A 17,736-nucleotide genomic window follows, 5' to 3' on the forward strand; every position below is an offset into this window, starting at 1 on the left:
AGCAAACGCTAGGCACAACTCCTACTCCTGCCTGTAGCCTCCCTTCTCTTTCCTTGTGTCCAGCTGTCATCAGCTGAGAGCAGCGGCTGCAGACTTAGCTGAATCAGAACTTTCTCTGCCGGCTCCTGCTGTAAAGCCGGTAAGGGAAACCCTAATCAGCTTTTTTTTTTTTTTTTTAATGGACGGAGCTCTTGTGTGTGTAAGCACCAGAGATGTGCCTATTAAAAAAAAAAGGCTCCTCATCTCTCCCAAGCCCCCCAGCATTAAAAAACACGTGGTGGCCCAGTGACCTTCCCCCTGCCTGGCAGTTTGCCCCAGGACCCACCCTCACAACCTGTACTTTTTTGTAGAAAAAGTTTGGCAGGAGGGATGCCCACTCCCTCCTGCCTCAGGCCCACCTTTTCAAATGGCGGTTCGTCCCCTTCCTGATGCACTGGGAAGGGCCAGGGCAGGATTAACCAATAGGCCAAGTAGGCACGTGCCTAGGGCCCGAAATGGTCAGGGAGGCCCGATGAAGGAGGGCATCAACATTGTTTTTTCCAAACGGTGATGGGTCCCTCCAGCATCGATCAGCTACACCCCCTTCCCCCCCTCCCCCCACAATTGACGGAAAGTAAGCAACGCGGGTAAGAAAGACAATGGGAACTGTAATTGTGCAAGTGGTGCTGCTTGCCCAAAGCTTCCCTCTGATGCAGCTTCCTGTTTCCGCCTGGGCGCATGATGGGATGGGGTGGGGCGAGGCAGGGGACCCAGTGTACTTGGGTGTCTAGGGGCCCTCGATGAATTAATCCTGCCCTGGGAAGGGCCTAAGACCTTGATTGGCTCAGATACCTAAGGCCCCTCCTACTGCATCCCAGGCTGCACTAGGAAGGGGAAGGTCCGCCATTTTGAAGAGGAGGGCCCAAGGCAGGAAGAAGTGGGCATCCCTCCTGCCAAACTTTTCTATTAAAAGATATGGGATGTCGGGGATGTCCTGGAGCATAGGGCCGGGCAGGGAGAGGCCCATTGGACCATCTGGTGTTTTTTGGTGTTGTAGGGCTTGACGGGAAGAGGGATGGTGGGAGTTAAGGACATTTTTTGGGGGGGATTATATTATATTGGTTCTGAGCTCTCATAAAGCCTTACTTTTCTGTCAGTGCCTGGGCCAATTGGTGCTCAGACACTGACAGGAAAGTAAGGCTACAACAGCTCAGACCCTGCCATTAAAGTTTGCTGGGAACAACGCATTTCCCTACTGTGCATTACATGGAGTGCTCATTAGAATGTATTAGCATAGGGATATTGGTAGCAGCCACAGAGAACCCTTTTGTGCATCAGCAGGACAGCTTACTATGGCAGTAAGGGTACTTTAACGATTCCTACTGCCACGGAAAGTGTTTGAGCATCGAGGCCTCAGTCCATTATCAGGTGGGTTTGCAGGTCCACACTGGCACCCCTCTAGGCCTGCTGTCAGTGTGGCCCTCAGATTTTCCCACCCCTGGCATCACCTACCTTGTGGTGTGGGGCGCGGCTGAGACAGCTGTGCAGCTGAGGGTTGAGGCCCTGGCTGCGGCTTGATAAGTGGTTTTGCTGGCTGGGGTTGCACCTGATAGGATTGAGGGAGAAAATAATTAAATCAAACCTACAAACGAGACCTAGAAAACAGAGCAGGCAAAGTAATATTACTACCTGTGAAGTAAAACAACCCTTACCCCACTTTAATAGGGTATTACATATATCACATAAATATTTTTAATAAAATTTCTAATATTAATATGAAGAACAGCCTTACTGGGTCAAACCAATGGTCCATCTAGCCCAGTATCCCATCTTCACGGAGGCTAATCCAAGTCACAAGCACCTGGCAAAAACCCAAATGGTAGCAGCATTCCATGCTACCGTCCCATGTCTGTCTCAACAGCAGACTATGGACTTTTCCTCCAGGAACTTGTCCAAACTTTTCTTAAAACCAGCTACGCTATCCGCTCTTACCACATCCTCTGGCAACGCATTCTAGAGCTTAACTATTCTCTGAGTGAAAAAATATTTCCTCCTATTGGTTTTAAAAATAATTCCCTGTAACTTCATCGAGTGTCCCCTAGTCTTTGTAAATCTTGATGCAGTAAAAAATAAGAACATAAGGTGCACTTTATAAAAATGATTCCACTTTAGCCTCTGTTGGCTGTTCTAACTTGTTCCAGTTTAGGTCTTGAGTTCTCCCCCCTCCCCTCCCCCATCATTCTGGTGCGTTGATTTGCTGGGTTTTTCTATTTTCCCCACTTAAAGCAGAATGCGCTCTTTTGTCTATGACCTCAGGGGGGACTGTACCCTCAACCCCTAGTGAGAGGCCAGCTTAACCCCTTTATGGACTGCTTTCAGTAAGAGATTCCACTGGATATTGTGTTCTTAAGTTGCCAACAGATGACGTGAGCCTTTGTCACTGGCATAGATTGATAAACTCTTATTGAAATAAGGGGTGGTGTTGGTTAAAAACTACCAGACCTTGGCATGTTTTTCCCCCTCACCACCCACCCAGATACGTTCTGTATGTCCAGATCCTGACCCTTGACACTTACCAGAGGTTTCTGGGGGGAGGAGGCAGCTGTTCCTGCAAAGAGAAGTTGGGTCATCTTTGTAACCACCAGGTCAGCCACAAGCTGTCTATCTTCTTCGACCTGTTCCCCAATCAGAGGCATAGAGCTGTCCATAACCTGGATGGAGAAAGCAGAAGCAGAGCCTGGAGATATCACAAAAGACCCTCCCTTCCTATCCCGTATCATCTCAAATTCTTCTAGCGGGAGACAGATAAAGGTTCCGAACTTCCAAGGAGGCCACAAAATGTTCCAAAAGACCCTACAAACAGTGGGGCCAGCATTCAGCAAGAGTTAACTGGGTAGGAGGGCTCCTAACTGGTTGAATAATGCTGCCCAGTCTGGCACCAGACTTCAGCAGCACTTCACGGATAGACTAGTGTTTCTGAATACCAGAACAAACTGCTGTAGCACTCTCTGGTTAATGCCAGAGACAGAGCTGGGAGTTATCCCGGTATCACTAATGCTCGATGTGGTGCCCTGAATATCGGCCAAACCCAGATAACTCTTTTGCGCATCTGCCAGATACTGGTGATCTGGACTGGCCACTGTTGAAAACAGGATTCTGGCCTTGATGGGTCGTCAGTCTGACCTGGTATGGTGATACTTATGTACTCATAACTTCCGTCAGCTGCCAGTAAACCAGATATTTAACATTGGTATCTGGATTTGGTCCAGTGTTGAATATCTAATCCCAAATTTTCCCATGGGGGAGGGTCTCCGTGGCCTGAATATTGACGCCACTGTTTCTTAGGATTTTAGCGACGTTCTCTCATGCCGATTGGATAAGTGGAATAGAAAATGACATTCAGAATGAGGTTTGGTTCAATTTCACTCGACCAGAATAATGCGGCGGTATATTTAAGTAGGATAGGCAAGATCCAGAATCCCAAAGAGATATCAGGAGGACAGGCAGACAGAAGGAGAACAAGCAGAAAGGGTGAGACTGCGGGCCCTGCGGAAAGGGTGAGACAACGGCAGATCTCGTTTGCCCAGTACTTCACTGCATTGGTATGTGATCCCCAGGGAGGGAGCAAAAGAGCCTCAGTGTCTTTCCCTCATAGCCTCATGAGGATTTCCTCAGGTTTTCGGAGTAGGTGGATGTGGTAGCCCACACATACTGTCTGAGTGTGTCATCACTCATGAAACAGTCACAACTTGAACTTTCTAACACAGCTAAGAAACTCTGACAGAAGACATGACATTGTGGGGCATGACCACTCTGTCATCCCAGCTGTGGAACTTAACTTCCCTTCTCCCAGGGACCCTGGAAATCCACAGCTGAGTTGCCTGAGCATATTTGGTAAATAGGGAAAAATTTTGAGAAACTCGGGGAGTTTTGTATCCGCAGAGGTTTCGTCAGTAGGAGACCTGAAGTTATAATGCCGTTGTACATAGCCATGGTGAGGCCTCACTTGGAGTACTGTGTTCAGTTTTGGAGACCACACTACCGAAAGGACGTGCTGAGGATCGAGTCGGTTCAGCGAACGGCCACCAGGATGGTCTTGGGGCTCAAGGATCTCACGTATGAAGAAAGATTTAAAACATTGCGGCTGTACTCACTTGAGGAAAGAAGAGAACGGGGAGATATGATTGAAACATATAAGTACATCACGGGACGCATCGAGTCAGAAGATGATATCTTCTGGCTCATGGGACCCTCGACCACCAGAGGGCATCCGCTGAAAATCAGGGGAGGGAAGTTTCATGGTGACTCCAGGAAGTACTTCTTCACCGAAAGAGTAGTGGATCATTGGAACAGACTCCCACCCCAGGTGATAAAGGCCAGCAGCGTGATGGATTTTAAGAGAAAATGGGATACTCACATGGGATCTTTAAGGGAGTAAATTCAGGGGAGGGGATACTTGGAATGGGCAGACTTGGTGGGCTATAGCCCTTTTCTGCTGCTTTTTTCTATGTTTATATGTTTTCTATGTTTCTATCTATATTATATGGCCATTGTTTGCCTCTTTTGGGTTTTAGTTTGTGTTTCACAATAAAAATAAATTTTTAAAAATCTGCATTTACTGAGTTTGATGCTTCCATAAGTTCTAATCTACATACAATGGATTTTACATCTTCTATTCTATTGCCTTCAAGAAGAAATACTCTGCAGAATAGCATTTGGTCGCTCTTCAATGAAGGCTCTCGACAAAGGCACAGAAATAACTCTCTAAACAAAGGTCAGACTTGTCCACGCACTCATTTTCTCAGGAGTCAGTTAAGACAGATTGACTCATTTGAGCTTTGGTGCTGGAGAAGGATTTTAGGTGTACCGTGGACCACCAGAAGAACTAACAAATCAATTCCGGAAGAGATCAAACCGAAGCCCAAATGATGAAGTTGCGACTCTTATTTTGGTCACACCGTCAGAAGAGAGAGATCACTGGAGAAGGACATCATGTTTGGGAAGATCGAAGGAACCAGGCGAAGACGGCGACCTGCAATCAGATGCTGGACACATTGAAAACAACCAATGGGATGACGCTGGAGGACCTTTCCGGACTAGAACAAAACTGATTTCTTTTTAGCTCTGTAATATATCAAGTCACTGGGACTCAAACATGACTCAATGGCACCTAACATGATAGAGGAATTCTTATTATCATAAACTATATGGCATTGGACAAGACGAGGTCCAAGTGTTTGTCTAGAGCAGGGGGGGCGGTGGTTCCCAAACCTGGTCCTGGAGGCACCCCAGGCAGTTGGATTTTCAGGATATCCACAATGAATATTCATGAGAGAGATTTGCATACTCATTGTGGATATCCTGAAAACCTGACTGGATAGGAATGTCCTAAGAACTGGTTTGAGATCCCCTGCGAAGGAGTCACCTCTGGTCCTCATCTTGTTCAAGGCTAAGGCCTGGGCTAATGAGGACCTCTATGAGTGTCGGGTGCGGTGCAGAGCATTCAGCAATCTAAAGCACTAAAGACAGCTTTCACAGTTTTGTAAAAAAGGGGGGGGGGGTTTAGTAATTTAAGTAGATATTTGCGGAATAGCACTGAGGCACATATTGCTGCTGGAGTCTAGATCAGTGGTTCCCAAATCCTGTCCTGGGGGACCCTCAGCCAGTCGGGTTTTCAAGATATCCCTAATGAATATGCATGAGAGAGATTTGCATATAATGGAAGCGACAGGTATGCAAATCTCTCTCATGCATATTCATTAGGGATATCTTGAAAACCCGACTGGCTGGGGGTCCCCCAGGACAGGGTTTGGGAACCACTGGTCTAGATTATAAAATTGAGGTTCCGGTTAAATCTGTTGGTGGAGGGGGGGGATGGCTGGGGGTCCCCCAGGACAGGGTTTGGGAACCACTGGTCTAGATTATAAAATTGAGGTTCTGGTTAAATCTGTTGGTGAAGGGGGGGGATGGCTGGGGGTCCCCCAGGACAGGGTTTGGGAACCACTGGTCTAGATTATAAAATTGAGGTTCCAATTAAATCTGTTGGTGGGGGGGGAGGGGGTTGCAGCTCCACTCACCTCGATAATGTAGTCTTTGCCATCCTTCCCGTGTACAGCTTTCACGGCACACATGTCGAGCCCACCAAAGATCTCTGCACATGAATCAACCCACAGCCTGTACCTGTGAAATTGCACAAGAGAGAGCATGAAGTCAGCAGACATGTAGGGCGATGACGTCAAAACTAGCTTAGCAGAACAGAAGATTCCGGCCTGACCTCGCCAACGGGCTATTTATCTACGCTTCTCCTGCTCTTAGTCATATTAAGGATGGGCAAACAGAAATGTTTCTTTTCACATCACCAGGAATGTTTGTTTTATGCATTTTCATTTGGCAAATTTATCTTTTTGTCACAGAAGCAAAGTCATTGAGTGTGCACTCTTGAGAGACGACTTACCGTCTGCACATGTGCAAAGGATGCCCTCGTGTGCGCTCTCTCAAAAGACTGCACACTGTTATAAGCGAATGATCAAACATTATTTCCAAACTATTGCAAATGAATGCCCATCTCTACAAAACATTCTCTTGGCTCCGAGGCTGAGTCTGGGTTTCAGCACGTTTCCCATCCTAGAAACCCAGAGAGATATAGCGTTGGGCTGCTCTGCTCAATCAGAAGGTGCAAGATAGAGAATGACACGGGGACACATTTTTCCCCGTCCCCGCGGGAACTCATTTTCCCCCGTCCCCGTGGGAACTCATTTTCCCCCGTCCCCGCGGGAACTCATTTTCCCATCCCGTCCTGGAGACTTCTTTTCCTGTCCCTGCCCCATTCCTGAAAGCTCCGTCCTCATCTTCACAAGCCTCAAACCCTTTAAAATCCTAAGTGTTCGAGGCTTGTGCGGTTAAGGCAGAGTTTACAGGAATGGGGCAGGGAAAGGGACAGCAAAAATACTTGCGGTGGCGGGACAGGGAAATTGAGTTCCTGCAGGGACAGGGACGAATTTGTCCCCATGTCATTCTCTAGTGCAAAGGATCATGGCAGCAGTGGAGATCGGAGGGTGACAAGCGTTCTTGCACAAGTCCTAACACTCTGGGGAGCATCCTGTCCTCACCTCTCCGTCATTGCAATCTGCTCCAGCATGGCAGAACCCGTGTTAGCCTTCCAGTTTCCAGAAATGGATGTTCTCCTGTGGGAAGAAACAGGATTCTTTGAAACCTTGCTTAAGGCTTTTCGATCCTATATATCAGGGATCTTCGCACATATTGACAGGTGCCTGCTATAGTCTAGGGTCTCACCCAGCTTTCTCCAGTTGTTCCGGACACCTTTGTTTTCATTGTGAAGCAAGAAAAAGGATTTGGATAATAACATTATTTTAGGGGTTTTAGCAGTCACTGTATGTGGCAGGTAGCAGTAATGAAATCTGATCAGTCATGAAGACTGGGGCACCCAGGACTAGAGAATGACACGGGGACACATTTTTAACCATCCCTGCGGGAACTCATTTTCCTGTTCCGTCCCTGCCCCATTCCTGCAAGCTCCATCCTCATCTGCACAAGCCTCAAACACTTGAAAATCATAAGTGGTTAAGGCAGAGCTTATAGGAACGGGGCAGGGACAGCGATAAAACTCACGGGGATGGGATGGGGAAAAATTTGTCCCCATGTCATTCTCTACCCAGGACCTGTAAGTACAATGTTTGACTTGCTTAAGATGAGCTGCCATCCTTCCAGTTCTAAGCCAGTCTGGTGCCTGTCAAACATTTGGCACTGTAGCAGCTTCTTATTCCTAAATTTGGGCTTGGTGGCAGGACGTTACCCCCCTCCCCTTCTATATTACATGGTTGCTCACATTTATCCCCCTGAATACATCAATAGCTGAGTTCTAACGCAGCTAATAAAAGTCTGAGAAGGGATCAGCCTCGGCTCAAGGCTCAGACATCACACTTGATCTAAGATCTTGTTTTTTCAGCCTCCACATGCTGAGGAAAGTTAGATCCTATTTTCACCAAAAGCATTTCACCGTCCTTGTACAATCCATCATCCTATCCAAACTCGATTATTGTAACGCCGTCTACTTAGGCCTAACGAAAAAAAGTCTTCGCAGAACACTGCGGCTAAGCTGATTTTTGCTAAACGCAAATATGACCACGTCTCCCCTCTACTTACCAATCTTCACTGGCTCCCAGTACTTTCCAGAATTCATTTCAAATGCTCCTGCCTGGCTTTCAAGATCATTCACGGCATCCTTCCGCCCCTAATCCCTCTATCCTTCCTCGCCCCGACACCAACTACCACCAGATCTGCCCACAGACTTAAACTATCCTTCCCCTCTCTACACGGCATCCTCCACGCAGGTAAACTGGGTAGATCCCTCCTCTCCAAAATCACGGGCCTCTGGAACGATCTCACTGTTTCGCTGCGGAACCTGGGCTCCCTCCAACTATTCCGGAAACAACTGAAAACCTGGCTTTTCTCTAGCATATAATAATCTCTTCTCCTGATTACATCCCCTCTTTTTATGCTTTGTAAACTTTCTCTTCTCTCTTCCCATATTTTTTAAACTCTGTAAACCGTGTCGAGCTCCACTTCAGTGGAGAAGATGCGGTATATAAACCTAAGGCTTAGTTTAGTTTAAGATGAAAAGAGGCAGAGAAGTGAAGATGTTCACACTTTACAATTTCACATCTGCCAGTTCACCTTTAGGGATTCTCCTAAAGCTGTAACAGATGATATACAAATGAAATCAAACCTCCTTCCACAGCTGGAACACTATTACCCCCCCCCCCCCCCCCACACACACACACACACTTCTCTCTGTAAGGCAGTAGAGGAAAAAGCATATTTATTTTCTAGTTAAAGGCAGCACTGAATAAGAACATAATAGTTGCCAGACCAAAGGTCCATCAAGCCCAGTATCCTGGTTCCAACAGTGGCCAACCCAGGTCCCAAGTACCTGGCAGAAACCCAAAGAGTAGCAACATTCCAGAGCTGAGATTGTGATGTCATAATGCCTCATTCCACCAATGCCTCAGAGCCAACCTCAGCAGTGATGTCACAATGGCTTCATTGTCCTTTACTTGGCTCACATAAGAACATAAAAATTGCCATACTGGGTCAGATTGAATGTCCGCCAAGCCCAGTATCCTGCCTCCAACAGTGGACAACCCAGGTCCCAAATACCTGGCACAAACCCAAAGAGTAGCAACATTCCAGAGCTGAGATTGTGATGTCATAATGCCCAAGAGCCAATCTCACCAGTGATGTCACAATGGCTTGACTGTCCTACACTTGGCTCACATAAGAATTGCCATATTGGGATAGACCGAAGGTCCATCAAGCCCTGCCTCCTCTTTCCAACAGTGGCCACCCAGGTCACAAGTACCTGGCAAGATCCCAAGGAGAAAAACAAATTTTATGCTGCTTATGTAGGAATAAGCAGTGGATTTCCCCAAGTCCATCTCAATAATGGCTTATGGACTTTTAGGAAATTATCCAAATCTTTATTAAACCCTGTTAAGCTAACTGCTTTCATCACGTTCTCTGGCAATGAGTTTAATTACACATTATGTGAAGAAATATTTTCTCTGTTTTATTTTCAATCTACTACTTAGTTGCTTCATCGCTTGCCTTCTAGTCCTGACTGTTCCTATGGATATGGAGCTTGCATGATAGCCTCCCTTTCAGTTGATCTCCAATACTTCTTTCCCTGCTTTCCATCATGCACTGACCCTTCTCTGAAGCCTCTAACCTGGCTGATAAGGATATACAGTCCCAATTAATGCTTCTCAGACATACTTTGATGTTTTCTGATGAGTGAGGTACTCACACCACCAGGTTATCCAGCTGAGCTGCTATGAGGTGAGAGAAAACCCCAGTTTTCTTCACGGTGTCTGCAGCTGGGGAGTGTCCCACTTTGTCCATAGCTGGATTAGTTCATTGCTTTTTAGTGAAAGGCTGTGCACATCTCTGCCCTGCCCCAGTCTCTTTCATTACATCACCCCTCCCTAGCATTCTGGACAGGTCTCTTAGTGCACCATTTGGGAAACAGTCAAATCCAGGTTATTTTAATTTTTTATTTTCCTTTTAACCATTTTACAGATTACTTTGGCAACATGTCTACAAATTGTCCTGTCAATAAAGTCTCCTGGACCTGAATCTTCCTTTGTCTTGGGCTTAAGGTGTTTCCGAATTTAGTCCAGAGGGAAATATTATGTTCATGTGCATGGAAGGGCAAATTTACTCTCTGCAGAGGCCTGTTCCCTGGGTAGATTAGCTGTCTCCCCCATCCTGTATGCAGTGACAGTTTTTTTAAATTAAGAATATGTGCACTTAGCCATATTTTTGTAGAGTCTCCTTCACATAAAGCAACTCATCGGGGACCTCCATGCACAGTTTCCTGTCTGCTTTCAACATGTGACCCTTGTACCATAAAATCCATCATCTCTGCATTTTTACCTAAGTATTTCCAGCTTACCACAATTTTATTATCCAAATTTCAATTATTTCTACCCCAGAATCCAAAGGGATCTTGCATCCATAATATTCCTTTATTTGACGCTGACAAACTCTGTCTTGTACACAGTCTTCTGATAGCCAAGGATTACGAGCCACGATTTGGCTTCTCAGAGCTTCTGCTGTGACTCAGGCTCCCTGAAGTGTAAATTCTTTTCTACAGGGAGACTGAACTCGTTCACTGTTGATACAAGAGGACCCAGATAGAGAAAACTGCACTCGGTATGTCTGAAGGCACCTTACTGATTTTACCCCTCACCTTAGGAGCTGGGCCAGATCTACCACTGAAATCCAAGCCACCTCTACACATCCCACTCCAGGCTGGAACCAGAAGAGAATGCACAAGTTCAGCTCATGCGAAGAGGGCGCGAGAACAAGGGATTGTAAGCCCTCTAATGAGTTGACATCTACTGGCTGTGGCTCCCTCTTGGCTGCCCATCTCTTAAGAACATAACAATTGCCATACTGGGACAGACCAGAGGTCTATTAAACCCATTATCCTGTTTCCAACAATGGCCATCCCAGGTCACAAGTACCTGGCAAGATCCGAAAAGAGTAAAACAGATTTTATGCTCCTCATACAAAACATGGCAATAAGACTCATATTCAAACTGAAAAAAAATATGACTACACTGGTTGCCCATCACAGCCTGAATAAATGTCAAATTTTCCTGCATAATATTCCACATACTCCACGGAAGCTCCGCTACCCCACTTATTCATTTATTCTCCTCGGCATGGTCCTCCTCGCCCAGAAATCTTGACAGGATACAGCTGAACCTCCCCTCAAGAAAAAACCTCAAGTTCAAACTCATATTCAACACAGTGTTTACATTCTCTGGTGCAAAAGTCTGGAAGAGTCTTCCAACAACTTTAGGATCTAAACCAATCTACCTTACATTTCATAAGAAGACTTACCTCTTCAGCTCCATATACTGGACCTACAACTAATTCCCAACAACCATCAGATCCAAACCAAACTACTGTACCTCACTTTTCACAAGAAGCTAAAAATCTACTTCCAAGACAATGTTCTCCTTTGAAAATTAACTCTTGAACCTACTCTATGGATCTTTCCCATTGGTATCTACACCACACAATTTACCAACCCAAGCCTACTACCTAACTCTGCATCGTTCATAAAATAAACTGATCAATTCCTATCCTCCTATAGAACTGTATCTTCTAATTCTGTTCACAATGCATTAATTTGTATATCAATAATTTTCAAATTGTTAGTCACCTTGAATCTGTTTTGGACTCAGAAGGTCCAGATTAAATTAGTGTGCAATGCAGGCATACAGATTTATGCTGTGAGATTAGAATATACGCTCTTCATTGCTGAGGGCAGAGGAAAGAGAGAGTAAGGCCGGAGACGGCATCCACATTCTGTGTTACTCTAGAGCACAGGTGTCAAAGTCGGTCCTCGAGGGCCAGAATCCAGTCGGGTTTTCAGGATTTCCCCAATGAATCTGCATGAGATCTATTTGCATGCACTGCTTTCAATGCATATTCATTGGGGAAATCCAGAAAACCCGACTGGATTCCGGCCCTCGAGGAGGGACTTTGACACCCCTGCTCTAGAGCATGCACCCACCCGCTGTTCCAGGGCATTGCAGTAACCGCAAGCGACTCGAGCTCAGTGCACTCACATGTAAGCCTTGTAACTGCTGCCGATTTTCTGGATTCGGATGTCATACTTGGAGTCAATGAAAGGCTCAGTGGTTGCGTAGGTTTTAGCCATGGCCACGATGCTAGTGATATCCTGGAAATCGTATTGACTTTCGACTTTCACCTGAAGTCATCAAAGAAACAAAACAAAGTGGGACACGTGAGATAAGACCTGTAACAGTGCAGGGTCGGTGGCTCTAATCGGACTGGGCCACAGGCTCCGGTATCTCAGGGAAACCCCTGCGCTTTACTTTGGGGTTATAACCCATGCGGAGTGCTACTGGCACCATTATTCTCAGTGACAGCTGATTCTTCCGAGCATGGTAACCCACAGCGTGCCACACTTGTGAATCACTGTATCCCACAATAAAAGCAACCCCAGAAGGGGTGAAGGGACATAGTCAACCAACAGTGAGAACAATCAATTGATTAAAAGTACAACATTTGTAACATATATAAAAAAGATATATATAGCAAACCTAATAGAGAGTCCATTAATCGTTTTAGTTCTGGACCCAACACGATTCAAGTGTATATGTTTTGTTTTCTTGTCCTCTCCCCATTCAACTTTGTCTCATAAGGATTATGTTTAGTCAAACACAACAACAAAAAAAGGAATCCAAAAAAAATCTGCAGAAAAAATCAGCCAGGAGCAACCAAAACCAAAAAACTTTACTGCTGTTGGCTTTTTTGGCGAACTTGATACACACAGGCATCCCGTCAAGATTCTTCAAAATTTTTTTTGTGGCATTTTTTAGCCCCCCTATTTTACCATGGACCCCTGACGAAGGTTTGTCCGAAACACGGACCGTGTCGTCGGGTCCCTTTACTGGTAAAAGGGTTTTATATATTGTGTTCTTGTCATATTAAAATTTGCCTGCATCTTGTACACAGTCTGCAGTTTCATTATTTGTAGTCAGCCCCATAATTAATATTTAAACAACTTTTATTGTACAACGCTTTGAATTTTATGTTAAGCGTTTCATCAAATTTTAATAAGTTATAGCTATAACTGAAGCAGCGAGAATGTGTGTTCACATCTATATAAATCATATATAAAAAGTGAATTAAATGAGATAAAATCAATGAATCATAAGAAAAACCCCATCCAAAGAAACAAATAACCACCATGAAATAGAGGATTCTATGTTTTTTATGCATGTTACATATGATGTACTTTTGTCTGCACTTCTGAATCAGCTTTGACATTTTCATTATAAGTTAGTATTACAGGGTCACCACAAAAACACTCCTTGATTCTCGTAAATGGTTGCAAAACCAAAATTTATTGGAATATTCTTTCACCTTTGAGGCTGCAGTTTCATCAGCTCATAAAGTTTCATAGGGTATCTTACATACACTCAATGTTACTCAGCAAACATCGATGCGATAATCGAACTTGGACCAGACTCTAACATAGTAACATAGTAGATGACGGCAGATAAAGACCCGAATGGTCCATCCAGTCTGCCCAACCTGATTCAATTTAAATTTTTTTTTTTTTTTTTTTCTTCTTAGCTATTTCTGGGCAAGAATCCAAAGCTTTACCCGGTACTGTGCTTGGGTTCCAACTGCCGAAATCTCTGTTAAGACTTACTCCAGCCCATCTACACCCTCCCAGCCATTGAAGTCCTCCCCTGCCCATCCTCCTCCAAACGGCCATGCACAGACACAGACCGTACAAGTCTGCCCAGTAACTGGCCTAGTTCAATCTTTAATATTATTTTCTGATTCTAAATCTTCTGTGTTCATCCCACGCTTCTTTGAACTCAGTCACAGTTTTACTCTCCACCACCTCTCTCGGGAGCGCATTCCAGGCATCCACCACCCTCTCCGTAAAGTAGAATTTCCTAACATTGCCCCTGAATCTACCACCCCTCAACCTCAAATTATGTCCTCTGGTTTTACCATTTTCCTTTCTCTGGAAAAGATTTTGTTCTACGTTAATACCCTTCAAATATTTGAACGTCTGAATCATATCTCCCCTGTCTCTCCTTTCCTCTAGGGTATACATATTCAGGGCTTCCAGAGAGGGGACATGATCGAAACATTCAAGGTACTGAAGGGAATAGACTCTCTGAAGCATATCCAGCCTGATCGCATTTATAGCTTCAGTGATGCGTTCCTGCAGATCATCCATAGTTGCGGGTAGTGGAGGTACGGACCCCCAAAGGAAAAAGCCAGAAACGGTAATGTCTTGTGATCTCGGGGGCCACTTGAGGAACACCTGGTCATTTTGTCTCATTGCATTGTCTATACCGGGCCGTGGCGAGACCCCACCTGAAATACTGCGTCCAGCACTGGTCGCCATACTTGAAGAAGGACACGGTACTACTTGAAAGGGTCCAGAAAAGAGCAACTAAAATGGTTAAGGGGCTGGAGGAGTTGCCGTACAGTGAGAGATTAGAGAAACTGGGCCTCTTCTCCCTTGAAAAGAGGAGACTGAGAGGGGACATGATCGAAACATTCAAGGTACTGAAGGGAATAGACTTAGTAGATAAAGACAGGTTGTTCACCCTCTCCGAGGTAGGGAGAATGAGAGGGCACTCTCTAAAGTTAAAAGGGGATAGATTCCATACAAATGTAAGGAAGTTCTTCTTTACCCAGAGAGTGGTAGAAAACTGGAACGCTCTTCTGGAGTTTGTCATAGGGGAAAACACCCTCCAGGGATCCAAGACAAAGTTTAGACAAGTTCCTGCTGAATCGGAACGTATGTAGGTAGGGCTGGTCTCGGTTAGGGCACTGGTCTTTGACCTAGGGGCCGCCGCGGGAGCGGACTGCTGGGCACGATGGACCACTGGTTTGACCCAGCAGCGGTAATTCTTATGTTCTTATGAAGGTTGTAACTTCTGCACCAATTGAAGCTTATAAGGGTGAAAGTGCAAGCGATTGGGTAAGATCTAGCTAACCATGCTTTTTGGAACTTGCATTTGCTGTCATCTTATTTATAAACATATTCCAATAAGTTTTGATTTTGTAAGGAGTGTTTTTGTACCTAGAATCAATGATATTAGATAGGAGTCAGGGAGTTCCTGTTGTATCTTACAGCTTCAGCTGAACCAGAACATACACAGGTAAGGCTAGACTCAGTTAGGGCACTGGTCTTTGACTTATGGGCCGCCGTGGGAGCGGACTGCTGGGCGCAATGGACCACTGGTCTGACCCAGCAGCGGTAATTCTTATGTTCTTACAAGTAAGGATTGGTACAATTTTAGCTGAGAATTGAATTCTCAGAAACATTTCCCCTAAAACTTACATATATAGAAAGCTGTAATGAGTCAGACCGGGGTCCAATGGGCCCAGTGGCCAGTCTGTGAGTCACAAGTGCCAGGGTACTTTTCATGCTCATTTCCTCCAGGAACTTATCTCTACAGAGAGATCGAGAAACCTTTAATTTGATGTTGCCACTGGCTTCTACATGGGGAGGGTTTTGGCAGGAAGGGGTTTCTCGCTCAATGAGTCCAGTGCCCACCCCTTTTCAACACTAGGTACATACATTTAAGAAGGCTGGTATTTCGAAAACCCAGACATCAAATTGTGAACCAAATTGAAAGTTTTGTGGTGAATGTGCTTACAGCAGGTGTGCCCTCCCCTAAAGGACTCAGCCAAAACTATCAAAACCAAATCATAGCCCAAAACAGTTCTAAATTAGATCCAGCCTGAAACCAATAGATGCCTCATTTCCTCCTTCGGGACAGAAACATGTAGTTGGTTATAACAGTGGATGATTTTTCAAAGAGCCACACTGAGCACACAACTAATCTTCAGCCAAAACTCACTGGTGAGGTTTTGGGCTGAAAATTTTCCAAATCTAGCCAGTCAAAATCCGTCTGGCTAGATTCAGGATCCATTACTTATGTAGACGCGATTAAATTTCCTAAACTTAACCAGGAACTCAGAAAAACAGTCCTAACCGACTAAAGGACAGATTCTCAAAACTTAAGGTTGCCTTTAAAGCGGTCGCTAAACCGGTTCCAACTGGATTAGCATGCGGATTATCAAAGCGACTTATCATGGTCTTTTCCGTGTTTTCTAGCACTCCAAGCAATTCTCTATCATCATCAAGTGACTCCTTAACTTCGTTGTGCCACATCTGCGGTCAAAATATTCCGACAGGTCTGAGCTGTCATTGCCTCACTTTCTGATCAGTGCCTGAGCACTGATTGGCTCAGGCACTGACAGGAAAATAAGGTTTGACAGCTCAGACCCCCCCCCCACGCAAATTAAAACAAATAAACCCCAAATTGGAGAGATGCCCACTCTCTCCTGCCACGTTGCACAATCACCTGACACTGCTAACTCCTCCCCACCCCATGCCCCCGATGACCCCCACCCCTCCCTACCTTATTCAGGAAGTTTGGCTAGAGGGACGCCTACCCTCTGACTAGCAGGCCCACTTCTTACAAAATGGCAGGCCTTCCCCTTCCTGGTGCATCCTGGGACGCACCAGGGAGAGGCCTAAGGATCTAATTGGCCCACACACCTAAGACCCTCCCCCCCCCATAGGGTGTGTCAGCCTGGGCCAATCAGAGCCTTAGACCCCTCCCTGGTGCATCCTAGGATGCACCAGGAAGGGGAAGGCCCACCATTTTGTATGAGGAAATTCTTTTTCACTGAAAGGGTGGTTGATCGCTGGAATAGTCTTCCACTTCAGGTTATTGAGGCCAGCAGCGTGCCTGATTTTAAGGCCAAATGGGATAGACACATGGGATCTATTCACAGAGAAAGGTAGGGGAGGGTCATTGGGGTGGGCAGACTAGATGGGCCGTGGCCCTTATCTGCCATCTATTTCTATGTTTCTATGAGGTGGGCCTATCAGTCAGAGGGTAGGCGTTCCTCCGTCCGGGCTTCTTGAATAAGGTAGGGAGGGGCGGGTGGGGGGAAGTTGTCGGGGGGGGGGGGAGGTTGAGTGACAGCAGGAGAGAGTGGGCATCTCTTCTGCTGCCATGGAGGGGGGGGGTTGCTTGACTTCAGCGGTGGGAGGGAGTGGGTATCTTTCCTGCTGATCTTTGATTTTTTTTTTAATTTGTGCATTTATTCTCCGCATGTGCCGATCGCTATCACCAGCGATGGGTGTCAGTTTTGTTAGTGGCCCCCCAATGTATGGTGGTAGGGGTTAAGTGAAAGGCGTACTGACAAACGCTGGTGACTCACCAGGAAGTAGAATAAAGAAGGCATAGCCAGAGGTGATTGCATAAAAAATATATTATAGAAATAGGCTTACAAAAAAGCAATATTTCTAAGCATTACAATTAAGCATTACAATTAAGTAGAGAGCAAAGCAGTTTCCCTGCCTTACATAGTCCAGAAACAAAGAGAGACATAGAAACTTGCAGTTCTAGGAAGAGCCAGAGAGAGAGAGAAGGGGGATGGTCTAAGCTTCGTGTTCCATAGATAAAGGGAAGGATAGACAGAGAGAGGGAGAGCCAACCAAGAGCCAAGAGATAGCTAGATAGAAAGAGATAGATGTGTGTTGCAGAGAGGAGGCTTTTATACCTTGGCTGAATATAGAAACCTGTATGTCCCAGTATCTTTCTGTTTAGAACTTGCAAACTGTTTGAAACAATGGTTAATTTA

The 17,736-nt window shown here is 45.5% G+C and overlaps 1 protein-coding gene across 3 annotated transcripts in view; it reads right to left on the minus strand.

Moving 5' to 3' along the window:
* Positions 1–17,736, minus strand: part of SYN3 (synapsin III) — a 211,938-nt gene that overhangs the window by 7,986 nt on the left and 186,216 nt on the right. For all 3 annotated transcript variants that reach the window (XM_033951194.1, XM_033951193.1, XM_033951195.1), the window contains exons 8-12: positions 12,141–12,283; positions 7,089–7,163; positions 6,057–6,159; positions 2,556–2,690; positions 1,492–1,585 (exon numbers count right to left, since the gene is read on the minus strand). In XM_033951194.1, coding sequence (XP_033807085.1) covers positions 1,492–1,585; positions 2,556–2,690; positions 6,057–6,159; positions 7,089–7,163; positions 12,141–12,283 — 550 coding nt within the window. The remainder of the gene's footprint in view (positions 1–1,491; positions 1,586–2,555; positions 2,691–6,056; positions 6,160–7,088; positions 7,164–12,140; positions 12,284–17,736) is intronic.

The sequence above is a fragment of the Geotrypetes seraphini genome, chromosome 7 (assembly GCF_902459505.1).
Source record: "Geotrypetes seraphini chromosome 7, aGeoSer1.1, whole genome shotgun sequence".
NCBI lineage: Eukaryota > Metazoa > Chordata > Amphibia > Gymnophiona > Dermophiidae > Geotrypetes > Geotrypetes seraphini.